Raw genomic sequence first — 14,255 nt, forward strand, 5'->3', positions numbered from 1 at the left:
TCCCATTGCAGGAGACTGTCAGCAGTCTCAGCATTTGTTGTGGATGGGATCGGACCCTCTGCGCACTCGTCTTTCACTAGTTTGATCAGGTTCAAATTTCTCATTCGTTGGGCTCGGCCCTCTATCAGTGTTCAACTGTTCTTGCATGCATAACCCACTGCCCGGCGCAAGAGCCACGCCTGCCATTCTCCGACTGCAGACTGTATCTGGTTTTACTGCTAGAATTCCTATACAAAATAGAAGAATAAATGTTTTATGGGCACTGAATACCATAATTTCGTATACCAAAATCGTCTGAATAAAACAAAACAAGTATATGAGGAGAAAATGAGAAGAGTAGCAAATAGCAATCCCTGTTGAGTTAGAGAGAGTGATTTAAACTTTAAAGCATAAAGCATTAAACATTAAGGCTGCTGTTTTAGAAGAATCTATATAGAATAAATAAAAGGCTTAGAACAATACAACACCCTTGGGAAGCCAAGTATCTTAATAACATCCTTATCATTTGATTGTCTTTCTTTGTCTAGCTGGCCAGTCATAAAGTTCCTTGTTGTCCTCTCCGCTTCGTGCTAAGACGGCATACTGCGCTTACGTGTACTCGATTTAGAGGATTATGATTGGTACTTAGTCATTATTGATTATGCTTCCTAGGTAATCTTAAAAACTTATCATTGGAACTGTATTTTCAAGACCTAATATGCCAAACCTCGTCTGCTAGCTTAACTCGTGAAGTCATGAGGGTTGCTACTCATGACCTGGTTTCAAACCTCGTTTGCTAGCTTAACTCGTGAAGTCATGAGGGTTGCTACTCATGACCTGGTTTCAAACCTCGTCTGCTAGCTTAACTCGTGAAGTCATGAGGGTTGTTACTCGTGACCTGGTTTCAAACTCGTCAGCATCATATTCGTCCTTGTAACTCACTTTACGAAAAAACAGAACTTGTGCTTTAGGCTACTGGAAGATCTACTTCAGTTTACTTTAGAATTAGAAGCTCTTTTATCTATGCATCAAAAATACTAGGGGGTCCCTGGTTTCTTGTACTGTAAGTGTTTCTTTATGCTTTTCTTGGTCTCTCTTCCTGTTTAAACTCATCTCATCTTCGACGGACCCACTTCAGTTTTTTTTCCGATTATTTCCATTTCCGGTGGAGCCAAATACTCGGCTTTGGACTGATCAGATAGTGTATACAGTAAAATGACTCACTAAACTGGTAGGATTTTATGTATTCTTGTTACGGACATAGACGAGAATCTTTTAGGCAGTAAGAGTATGTATTATTCCGACCGTATTATTCCGTAGAACCTTTTCTTTTTGTCACATGCAACTAGGAACATTCTAAAGCAGAAGTTATGATTCTTCATGAAAATGATGTGATTGTTTCTTAATTAAGTTAATTTGTCCTAACATTAAATAGAGACTAGTCACAGACTCAGAGTCCTAACTAGGGCTGAGCAAAACCGGATATCCGATCCAGATTTCAAAATCGGATCGGATATCCAGTTTAAAAATTATGAAATTTGGGGATCAGATCCAGTCCAAATAATTCGGATATCCAGAAATCCGGAATCGGAAACTGGACCCGATCCAGTATTAATTAATCTAATATTCTGAGATGTTATAATGTGCTGATTCTCTGTTCTTTATTTCATAATCAAAGTGAAAAAATAAAGAGGTTAACTGGATGGATGCTTTATGATGTGATTGTTTCATGTAATTTTCAGCATAAAACTTTTAAAAGCTTGGAGCACTCATATATGCTCAACTTTCAACTGAAGTGGGGTGGTCCGTCTTTACTGCGAAAGTCACGATTTCAATTTGAATTGTAATGCTACCCACATTCTGATTTTACGAAGAAAATGAGTGTGTAACTGCATGCTGTGGAGGAAGTGTTCAGTCGGGGAATGAAGCGATGCATTACAGGTAATGACACATCTGTCGTGGCTGATAAGGTCGCCGTAGTAGACATTAGCATAAGAGAGAAAGTTGGTGAGAAGGCATACTCAAAATACCAACTTTTATACACAAAATTTCAACAGATTATACAAATAAATACAGGACAATGCTCAACAATGAAAAATTTTAGTAATGGAATAAATTCGTAAATGGAGGAATAAAGACAGCGGTAGGGTTTACTAAGTAGAAGAAGTCGCTTAGATGTCCTCCCGAGAATGTGATCAGATGATGAAGGATTAGACAGGTTCCTGGGTTATGGAGACAGGAGAACGTGGAGCGATTGTGAACTGCAAGCCTCTTCGCTGTCCTGATTGAAGTACAAATGCAACTTGTGTTGCTGCTAGCGCCGCAGCCTCCTACAACATGAACGTAAATACTCAGGGTAAATGGTGTAGTCTACATCAAGGTCTCAACTAGCGAAAAGAACCACAAGATATAGGCAAATACTCAAATACAACTGATATTGTTAAATCTCAAGAATGACTGCCCCGTACCCATCGGGTCCCAAAAATCTGGCTCTCTTGATTTTGGACCCTTGTGGGCATGGGTCAGGTACGGGTCCAAGGTGAGTGTAGCGGGTCCGGGTCCAGCCGTCTGGGTCTATAGGACCCGACACATTGCCATCCCTAGATATAGCGTAATCATGTAATATACTAGCTACAAGAACCACAAGATATAGCCATCAATGCGATTGTTAAATCTCGAAAAGGCGAGTTTTTAACCTCTCTAGCCAGATAGGAACTTGATATATTGTCACACGATAAAATACAACTAAATGCGGCTTTTTAGTCCGAGTGAATGGGGAAAAGGGCATATTTGTGCAACGAAAAAACATCCACAACCAACATGTTCGTACCAATCAAGGTTTGATAAGAATGGTGGCTTCAAAACCAGAAGCTAATTATAAAAAAATCAAGCTAGAGAAGACTATTGAAAGTCTACCTGTCGTTGCCTTCTGCGCTGCAATATACTGATAGCCCAGGCCATAATGTAACAGGGCAAAAGAAACCCAGCTGCCCTTAGCAAGAAAAGCTTCAAATACAAGAATTCCAAAGTTCAGTTTTGAAATACTCCGTGTATTAAAACACGCAAATGGCACTATTTAATACAGAGTATATTCTTACAGAGAAAAAGGCAGACATATCATCTTCACTATCATCATCTGGAACAGTCCATGCATGTCGAAGAAGCAAAAGAGCCATCAACTGTTGGCAAAAGGAAAAGTCAAAATGGAGGTAAAAATCTCTTATTACAATTGTAGCTCAAGTGAATCTCGCAACTTAGAATGCCGCCACTTGTGATCCTGGCTACATTCCTCATTTCCTCCCAAAGCCACAAAGAGAAACAAAGGTGAAAAGGAGGGAAGTGACGGTGGTGAAAAGCCGAAAAGAAAATGAAGGGATGGTGGAGAACTATAACTCCTATATGAAAGTAATGCATTACCCTACAGCGGAGCATCTCTCTATGGGCTAACTATTATCCTAACTTCCTCTCTTTCCTCTGTTCACAAGCAGTCCACCACTACTAATACCCACACATCCTATTTTCCTTTGTTTTTCCCTTCTTTAAGCCCATCACAGTTACTCTCCATCAAAGAAAGCCCTTAATGTTACCCAAGTAGAAACTCATTTTTCATGACGCAAAAGTATCTCGTTTTCTCCTGATGTATTTAACAACAAAAAAGAAGCTTTAGGGCTTACAATCAAGGCTGCCGAACGGCAAAAGGCAGCTCCACTAGCACTACTTGCAGCATAGTCATCATACTCTGCCTCCAGAAATTGGCGTTCTGCCTCGGCAATCGCTAAAAAACGAGGGTCATGCAAATCCAAAGGGGTACCAGATATTGTCCAGCCTCCACTGCAAAAAAAAAAGTAATCACAAAGCATATATGAGTCAGCTTCCTTCGGTATTGTCAAAGGCACTTAAATTCCTATGATGGACACAGTATATGATGCACCTAAAGAAATGAACTAAAAGTTACTGAGGGCCACAATGACAGCAACTAACTCACCCAATATCAATCGCAGCGTCTTCGGAATGAGGTGATGGTGGTGGTGGAGCTGTGTAACTTGGTTGGTAAGGCTGTAGATATCAAGAAGCATGGCAGTATCAGTACGGAAAAAAAGTAGATAAGGGGAGAACAGAAAACAATTTTTACTAATCAGTGATACAGAAGCTTTTGGTATATGTCTAATAGGACGCCTATCAAGCGGAAAAAAATAAAAGACTTTTTGTGTACTTTGGTGCATTTTATCCTTGTATTTCATGATGAAAACTGGTGACTCGAGCAACAATTTGTTTCCCTGCATTCATATTACTCAAATTTAAACTCACCATACTACTTCACATAAGGTGTTCTGACTAGTATAAGATGCATGTGAGCAAGGATTATTTGGCTAAGATGTATTCAGTTGGGATTCTGCTGAAAACATCATTATGGTGACGTGAAATTTAGGCATGAAATTGATTATTTGAAGGCCTACCAGGCTACCACCACCGGGCCACTCCCCACCTCAAAGAAGGGAATGATCACGATAAATTTCAGGTATGATTTACCCTGAAGTCCTCGGACATGGGCTGGTTTGGATACACTAATAGGAGGGGAGGAAAAGGAAAGGAAGGGGGAGGATGTGATGTTTTCCGTCCATTTTTTTAGTGTTGGAAGGATTCTAATTGCTTGGAGGGATGATCCTTCTATTTCCCTCCTCAATTTCCCTTCAACACTTCTATTCAAACAAGGGATTTTGTCCTCCCTTTCTCGTGTCCAAACAAAGAGATAAGTTTTCTAATTTGACGGCTAAGAGCAAATTTATCTCAAGATCCTACCACACATCACCAAAAAGAATCCACACTGGGAAACTAGGATCATTTTACCTTGAATTTAAGTACATATTTCGATCACTTTGCCCAATTGGCCTCGAGTCAGAACATAAGTACAGCTATTTTGCTAGTACTAATATCAATGGGATCTTATTAGAATATTCATGCTGTCAAGCTTTCAAACAATTGTAATCAAGGAGAAGTTTTTAAATACCTGATGACAAATTTCACATATAGTGTCCCCTTTCTCATTGCACCAGCGTTGAACGCACTTCCGGTGAGCATACTATACAAAAAGGAGGAGTAGTCAATTTACTATGCTTCAGGTGTACAAAACTTAATACCTAGTAACTTATGAAGACTCCAAAAAAATACATAGGCACATGCAAATAGCACGGCATAAAAAGTTTTTACACCAGCTCAATGATAATCATTTAAGGGCTAAGCAATAATAAGTCGTTAAAGGAATCAATGAGAATTTTTCTTTGCAGTTTCCTTTGCATTTCAAAGCACTATCATTCAACTCACACTACAATACTTCACGATTCAAGCATGTTCTATTAAGACAAACATAAAACACCTTCACCCATCAAGTCTTAAACCATACTAGTGCCTCCACAACTTTGTTGCTGCATACATGGTCCGAAACAATTGTTCATAAGAATGCTGCCTCTTTATTTTCACTCACAAAGTCACAAGTTTCAATTCTTTCTGGCATGTTACATTACATTACCATCGACAAGAAAACACACACAGCCTCCCTTGATTCCCTTGCCAGTTGCCACCCTTAACACATGTCAAACTAAAATTCCTACACTTAAGAAGCTCCTTTCACCAATGGAGCAAACACAGTTAAAAAAACTAGCATATATCCTAAGCCTAACATTCTAGATCCTCGAAGCTCAAATCTCATCGCATGTCATCTTTACTACACCTGCTAACTATGTTATTCTGCCTCCTCTTCTTACCTCTCATACTTGTGCGTGACACTCGACACTTGAACATGGATATGACACTTGGACAGTTCATTTTAAGACCAAATATGCAGATTTTCCAAAATCGGCAAGAGTCTGACACTTGGACAGTTGGACACACACCCGTGTCAAACACTTCTGAAATCTAGATGAGTACTATACATTATACATTGCACCTTATATTTCACTTCAAAACTTCTCTTTAATCCTACCATCTTTGTCCTTGAAGTCACGGCTTTCCTACAATCTCATACACTAACATTACTCGCCCCAAATGCAGCATCTCCTAAACACCATCACTTTCCAAAACATATCAAATTTCAAACCTTCACTCTTTGTTTCAAATAAATCATAAACAAAAACATTGATTTCTTTCGATATTACATTGACCCTCCGGAATTTCTTTCTAATCCCAAATCAAAACACCATCCCCCAACACCATGAATTCTCCAACTACCACAATCAAACAATAAAACCCAAATCAAAATCCTCAAAACACAATCCATAATTCCATACATCCAACATTGATCGAATCAAACCCACAAAATCAGATAAAGCTCACAACTTTATCAATAAAACCAACACAAACATCAACCACATCCAACACTAAACATTCCAAAACCCAAATCATAATCCTCTAAACACAGCCTATGCATGCAACATTAACCAAATTCAACACGAAAAATCAGAAAAAGATAAAAACATTATCAATTAAATCAATGCAAAACAACAATCACATTCACCATTAAACATTGCAAAACCAAAAAAAAGATAAAATTCCCCAAAATCACACAATTAAACTATCCAAACATGCAACATTGACCAAATTCAATCCACAAAATCACAAAAAACTCATAACTTTATCAATTAAATCAATCAAACAACAATTACATAAACATTAAACATTTCAAAACCAACAAATTAGAGAAAACTCACAACTTTATCAAATAAATCAACAATTACATTCAACATTAAACATTTCAAAACAATCAAATTAGATAAAGTTCACAACCTTATCAATTAAATCAACACAAACAACAATCACATTCAACATTAAACATTCCAAAAACCCAATTTATTTATTTATTTATTTTATTTTTTAAGAAAAGAGAGAATTATTTTATACCTTCAAGCTACCACTACAAGCACAAGGAACTTCTAAAGAAGAAACATAATCTTCTTCTTGACAAATGCGACATTCTCCACCTCCTATCAATGGCGCATCTTCTCCCTCCTCTATATCTTCTCTCTCCACCGTGCTCGCCGCCGTATTGGGTGGTTCCACGTGCAATACCACGTGATCCTCCATTATTTTAATGATTTATATAAAAAATTTAACCAAAAATGTTGCTAATTGTTGAGAAAAAATGGGATAAATGGGATTAATGCTGAAAAAAATAATGTGATTTGATGTGGGAAATCGTTGAAATGAAAAACCCAGATGATGAAATTTTTAATTGAGGTAGAAATCCGAGATCGCGCTGATGAGAAAGAGAGAGAGAGAGAGGAGGTGATGAACAGCGGATCGAGGATTTCTTTTTTTTTTTCTTTTTTTTTTTTTTGATTTGTTTTATGTTTTTGGGTGTGTGAATCAAGTCCACAAAAGGGATGTTATTGAGGATTTGTTGTTTTGAGATTTGTATGGAGTATCAAGTATGGCATTTGAAGGAAAAAAAACGTAGTTGCTCATTCATGGACGAGTTTTATTCTTTCATGAACTTTTTTTCATTATTTTTCCATAGCATGCCCTTTGTTTAGAAACAAAAAAAAACTCTCTAATTCTCTCCCTCACAAAATTAATCATATCCACAAAATTAGTCAAATCCGTCAAATTACACAATTATAATGGTAATTCTCGTATCGATCGAGTAATAATTCTAATTCTTAATTTTATATTATAGAAGTGTCAAATTAAAGTATTGATTTACACTAATTAATTTAGGGTTTGTTTAAACCGTTCCGACATTGGGATGAGGGACGACCATGAAAGAGTATACAGTATACTTGTAATGTTGTTGCCCAATGTCGGAGTCTCGATGATACATTTAAAAATCATTAAAGCCGTGTCGATCCATCGGCACTACATGAACAGATTGAACACTACGTTACTCCGTCCTTCTGCTGGTTTGATTTTTTCGTTTTTTTTTAATTGTCTGAGGAGTTTGTCAAGACGGCCAGTGGCACAGGAGAGGCAGCAGTGAGGGTGGTGAATGGTGGTTGACGGGTAATGGTGGTAGTTAAAGTTGAGAAAAGAGTAAATGAAAGAGATAGAGAGAGAATGAAAAAAGGGTATTAAAACGAAAATCATTAAAGTAAAAAGGGTATTATGATCATTTACGTCCATGAAAGAGGAAAACTCGTACATGAATGAGCACCACCCAAAAAAAATTGTAAGATGGTTTTATAATATTTGACTCGTTTTGTATATTTTTGTTTGAAATTAGCACTTTCTCTATTCCGGTTATTTGTTATCTTATTAGATTTAATTTCCGTTGCATGATAACTAAATTGGTTCATATAAATTTATAATTTTGGTAATTACTATTATAACTTGTAAGTCTTAGTTAATTAAGATGGTCAAGCTATTAATAAGTGATATCTATGGAAAAATACTTAGGTCCTTTAGGAGTACAATTAAAGTGTCCTTCGACCCTAATCAATAAGAGTCTTTCATTTCTACAAAAAAAAAAATAAGAGTCTTTCATTTCCAATGTTTTCCTTCGATTGTGAAACTGTTTAAGCCATAATTTATCTTTATTTAATAGAGTTTCCATAGTTGTTGGTTTCTAGTTAGAATCCTATTACAATTGGAATTGCGATATTTAATGTTTTTATATTAAAAACTCATCGATCCTTTTCATTTTATAATGATTTTATTATAACGTCTCTTAAATTATCATCAACTTGAGAACGAGAGTTTGAAGTGTTATTGTAATACCCCGCATATCTGTATAGTGCACTCGCCGAAGATACTGAAAAGATCTTCGGAAGTGGAATCTACTCGATCGAAGCGTGGAGTCTACTCGACCGAGTAGACCATGTGAAGTTCATATTAGCTTCTGGCATAAGTCACTCGACCGAGTGGCTGGTTCACTCTGGACTCCTGATATCATTGTCTATTGGCTGAGAGACATGATACAATACTTGCAATCACTCGGCCCACACATTGAAAGGCAACTCCCGCAATTCTTGTTCCTTATTAGGGCGATTTGGCTTTAACGCAATAATATCGTCTTCAACGGTGAATCTTCTAACCCGGTGATAAATAGTATTTTAGTCACTTTTTACCCCGCATTTATATCTTATTACGACTCGATTTTGCGTGCTTAATTGTCTAATTAGCTCATTTATTTACTAATTTATAATAATTAGTCGTCTTAGTTATATTAAATAATTAGTCGGTTTTTATATAATATTGGTATTATTATTATTATTTTAATTAATATTATGTGTAGGGAAGGCGGAATAATAAAGAGGGGATTCGAGTCAAGCGCAATTTGAGACGGAAATTAAGGAACAAATTGGATCGAGACGGAAATAAGACGGGTCAAGGTAGAGTCAAAGGAAGGTGATGGAAAGAACCACATAAGCAAAGTCAACTCTTGACTTTAGCAACAGAGCAACAGCATTTCGTACCTCATCATCAACCTTCCACCATTCATCAATCATTACCACCATTCACCATTTCATCATCATCATCAACACGCCATTCATACCATTCTGCCGCCATTCACCATCACTGCAATCAGCCATTTCGACACCTCCACCTTTCACCACATCCTTCACCATTAAACCACCAGCAGCTCAACCCAAAATCACCATTAACACCACTCAACTTTCGCCATTGAAGAACACTCAGCTCAGCTCGCTCCTCCACTTCTCCTCTGAATCCCAACCTCGACAATAACAACAACAGCGGCATCAACATCCACGGCGGCGACGAATCTAGCAGCTGAATGAGAAATCCGACAGCAGCATTCAACTTAATATTATAATTGTATTCCCAGCCGGCTACCCGTCTGCCGCCTACCCGGCTCGCAACACATTCTCGCGTCAAATGTTTTCTCAGACGGTCCACCGGCCGTCGACATCACCACCGGCTGAGAGCACATCAAAATTTATTGAAGTTTCCAGGAGATCCCCAGCCGGTGTCAAGCCCGGCGGCCGGCCACCCGGCTGGGACATCACTTGCTGTTTTTAATCCGTTGATTCCGTCCCTTTGGTTTTGTCTTTTTGTTTTGTTTTAATTCCCTTCCCCTCTGTGGTTGATGTCGTTTTGTATGTTTGATTAGGTGAACTTTAGTGGAGTGAACTTTAGTAGATTAATATTATTATTAGTAGGATTATTATTAGACTAGTATAAAAGGACACCTCTCATTACACATACACTACCTTATAATTGAGACTAGAAATTAGACTAGATTATTATTTTCTCTCAATATTGTAGAACCCTAATATTTCCCCTCTCAATTACATTCAATAAAAAGTTGTTATCTTTCTTTAATTATTAGTTTAATTCTTCTCTTTCCATTAGTTTACAATTAGTAATTTTGGGTTGTATTTGGAGAATTGAAGTTCTTCATTCTTTCAATCCAATTTTCCACCTTTATGGTTGTTGGTATAATTCTTCCTCTTATTTATCTTTTTAATTTCATTTGTTTACATTTACTTTTTTCTCTTCCTTATTCATGTTTCCAATTGTTGTTTCTCCTCCAAAGATTGAGTCTTTGGGTTATTGAGTTAAAGTTTGTGTCTTTTAGTTTAATCCTCTTCCATTCTTAGATTAAATCATCTTTTTCGATAATTTGTGTTGGATTATTGCATGATTAGTAGTAGAATTTATTCTTCCACCATGATTATGCCTAAAGAATCCATCTTTATTGTCTCTATTGCTTTTAGAACCATAATTAGTGAGTAGTCTTCTACTAGGACTCGGTTTGACCCGACATGAGTGATTTCACAAATTGATTCACATAAAGGCTAATTGTTGGGGGAGATTAGTGAGGGTAGTCTAGAGGATTGAGTTGGTTTATGGGTCAATTGTGGGTAGTGTCGATTCGTAACCCTTGTCCACCAACGAAAGTTGGTTAGGTTGTGAATTGGATACCCGGAAATTGGTCTTATCACTAACCTAGGTTGAGACCGAAAGGGAGAACCAATGGAGGGTACCTCTAGGCTAGCGTTTGAAATCGACCTCCGAGAGGAGGAGTGGGATGACCCGGAATACGATGAGTGCTTAGTGACCTTGACCAATTACTTGACCACCTTGGAAAAATGCATGTTTTTGGGGTAGTTGGGTGTTGAGTTAGGGATTCCGACCTTCGAACCCGAGAGGGGGGTTGGTGGGTAGAGCTAGTGTCCTATTATGAGCCCGAGAGGAAGTTAGTAGGCGAATTAGAGCCATCTCCCCCTTGCTTGTCTACCCGAGTGATTGGCCTAGGGAATCGTGACGTGGAATTATGAATCGTTGTGGGAGAACCGAGTTCTAGGCCCTTTAATCATTTAATTTACAACTTAATCTTTTCTTGCTCATTTTCACTTCTCTTGTTGAATTGTCATTTATATTACTTGCTTTCTTACTTTAATTGTTTTAGTAGTTATTAATTTAGTTAATTAGTTTAATATCAACCAATTTCTTGATTCACTTAGCTAACTTATAATCTAAGACAAAACTAGTATTCAAACTTGATCTCCTTGTGGTTCGACCTCGACTACCCTACTACATTAGTTGAGTTAAATTGTTTGATCGGGTACGACGACCTCTACCCCGCTTATCACCCGGTATTAATATTTTACATTCAGCAACGTCTGCTATATTCTTTTTCCCACATATCACCTGGGTCTCGTGGTTCACAAGGTAAGCAACGAGACTCCGCTCATTACAAATTAGTCTCCAAATGTCCGAGCTTGTGTCTCTATACAACGGCTATCAAAAAGACACGTTACAGGCATCTTTGAAGTTCAGTGGAGCCAAAATAACTCTGTTGCATCTCCGATGAGTTCTTCTATTCGAGCAACTTCCTACTTTATGGCCGCATAAATCGCCCTTCTCCTAGCTATGCAAGATGCGCTGAAACATACTGATGAAACAATCAGTTTCCTCACCCCTTCCAAACGACTATCATCAGTAGTTCTGGCGACGCACGCGCCAGTCCCAATAGAAGTTTTTCACACTATTACTTCACTTCGTAGTTTACTAAGTAATCATATGTATTGGTCTGTTAGCTTAGCCACTGGTTAGCTTGTGTCTGTAATCGAACAAAAAAAAAGAAGATAAAATGTACTTGCACCTCATATGTACAAGATGATGAAGTCGAGGAATAAGTGTCATCTAATGGCGCTGACTCTCAATCGCTATTAGCCCACCACCCTCTCACATGTCTTATATTTAGAATATACTTCGTATCATTTAGTAAGCTCTACATATTGTATGTAAAAAGTTTATACCAAGACTCTAGCTAGTCTGATACGGAGTACAATTCAGTGATCTGATCTCATTTTAAGAAAAGTTGGTCTCCCTTTAGACGAACCATTTTAGTCTGAAACAATAAAACGGGGTTTTAAGATCATTTTACAATTGTGACAACTTTTTTAAAACAAGTTCTTATAATTTATAACTCTAACTGAATTATTGTGGTTATATTTAACCATAAAATAATCACAAAACTCAATCTAATTTGTATCAAATGATTCAACCGTTTGATACACGAATTTGCGTTTTAAAATGGTCACACTACACGAAGGATTAAAGTTGAGCATGCCAAACCAATAATGGTTAACCCCACATAAACAAGCTGGTAAGTGCAACAAGTGTCTTTAATTGATACTGTATGTCATTGTCCTTTTTAACGAGTATTCACATTTCTGACAACTTAAGTCAACCTACGTCGAACCTAAAAGAAGAGTTATTCAATCACGTTGAGTGTATAGTTGTTCATTTACTAATTGTTGCCCCGGTTATTGCATTATTTTGATCCATGTGACATCCATCCATATCGAAAGAAAAAAGGATGAGATAACATATTTTGAGTTTAGAAAAGTTAAGCAAAAATAAATTAGGTTAAACAAAAATAGGTTAAGTTAAGTTTAGCAAAAATAAGTTCAGAAAAGTTAAATAGAAATAAGTTAAGTTCAGTAAATATAAGTTAAGTTCAGAAAAGTTCAGCAAAAATAAGTTAAACAAAAATGAGTCCAAAAGAACAGGGTCATACTTTAGTTAGTAAAAGTCATAAGCGGTGATATTCATGATCTGAGTCTATACATTATTAACATCACATTTATCCGTGTAATCAAAGTTTATATATGTATGATCTAATATTCTATCTCGGTTCAAACTTACAACCCCGTTTGCTTGAATGTGTGCGAAATATGCACGTTAACTCCTAGACAATACCGAATAATATTCATAATTAAAATTGGCCTATGTTAGTAGTACTCCATATTAAAACTCACAATAGAGAGTTTTATTGCCCTTTTATTCCCACTGGCTCGAATTTAGACTAAATCGAATAGTACACACAAACTAAAAGAAAATGAATACTCCAGATCATAATTACTCCCTTTGTCATAGTCATTTGTTTACATATTCTTTATTTCATGAGTGTCTCATTCAATTGTAACACTAAAAATTTAAGCTGATAGTTAGAGTTCCAAAATCAGTTTTATACTTCTAACACACCCTTCACACAAATTCCCTTTGGCCTTGAACTGTGGATGCTACGACGGACCTTCTCATTTCTCATACCTTGTCAAGAAACTATCTCAACCAAAAGTTTAAGCTCATAAATGGAGCCCCATGATCCGTTTTATATTCTAATTAACACGCGCACCCTCTCACACGAATGCCCTTTGGGTTTGAAGTGTGGATGCAATAACTGCAAGTCTCCTCATATATACCTGGTGCTAATATTTCACTTTAGAATTGAAGGGGTGAGATTCGAATCCATGACCTCTTAGTCACACGGGCTCTGATACCATGTCAAGAAACTATCTCAACCAAAAGCTTAAACTCATGGTTGAAGTCCCATAATCGGTTTTATATTCTAACATACCTGGTTGTTGAACGATGATGAGATTTGATCTCGTAACCTTTTGGTTTAAAGATTCTAAATCTTCTAATACTACATAAAAAAAAACATCTTAATCAAAAGTTTACCCTAATAGTTCGAGTATCAAAATCGATTTTTCTAATAAAATTTCGTAGTCTCACACAATTGAGAGAAGACAAAAAGAACTCAATCATTAACACCAAAACAATGCCGACATATGGACGTTACAAGTTCTTCATCGTCATTCGTCCAAATTCCAATAATGTTACAACTACAATCTTAATTTCAACCCGTACACACATTAATTATTATCTCATTATATCCAGTGCCGGAGTCAGGATTTTAAGTCAGCAGGCGAAAAGCTAATATTATAAGATAACCTCAAAAAAAAATTTGAAAATTTTAACTAAAAATTTCGAAATTTTCAAACGTCAGCAAGGACGACACGATAGCCCCTACT

General features: G+C 37.0%; 1 protein-coding gene across 1 annotated transcript; it reads right to left on the minus strand.

Annotated features, from left to right (window-relative positions):
- Positions 1-1,983: 1,983 nt before the first annotated feature.
- On the minus strand, positions 1,984-7,400 carry LOC141598739 (uncharacterized). Its single transcript, XM_074418488.1, has 7 exons — positions 6,874-7,400; positions 4,988-5,059; positions 3,965-4,035; positions 3,654-3,810; positions 3,078-3,158; positions 2,896-2,985; positions 1,984-2,309 (listed from the first exon to the last, which is right to left on the minus strand). Exons 1-7 carry the CDS (start codon positions 7,054-7,056, stop codon positions 2,190-2,192), a joined length of 774 nt encoding a protein of 257 aa, XP_074274589.1. The 5' UTR covers positions 7,057-7,400; the 3' UTR covers positions 1,984-2,189.
- Between the last annotated feature and the right edge of the window lie 6,855 nt (positions 7,401-14,255).

Source organism: Silene latifolia, chromosome 9 (genome assembly GCF_048544455.1).
Source record: "Silene latifolia isolate original U9 population chromosome 9, ASM4854445v1, whole genome shotgun sequence".
In the NCBI taxonomy this organism is placed as follows: domain Eukaryota; kingdom Viridiplantae; phylum Streptophyta; class Magnoliopsida; order Caryophyllales; family Caryophyllaceae; genus Silene; species Silene latifolia.

Bases quoted from the DNA above. Each gene is read 5' to 3' on its own strand.
- LOC141598739 (XM_074418488.1), bottom strand. From the start codon at position 7,056: ATGGAGGATCACGTGGTATTGCACGTGGAACCACCCAATACGGCGGCG. The intron at 3,811-3,964 runs GTGAGTTAGTTG...TTTTTTTTGCAG, and splicing joins GACGCTGCGATTGATATTGG to TGGAGGCTGGACAATATCTG. The intron at 3,159-3,653 runs GTAAGCCCTAAA...TTTTGCCAACAG, and splicing joins GCCGTTCGGCAGCCTTGATT to TTGATGGCTCTTTTGCTTCT.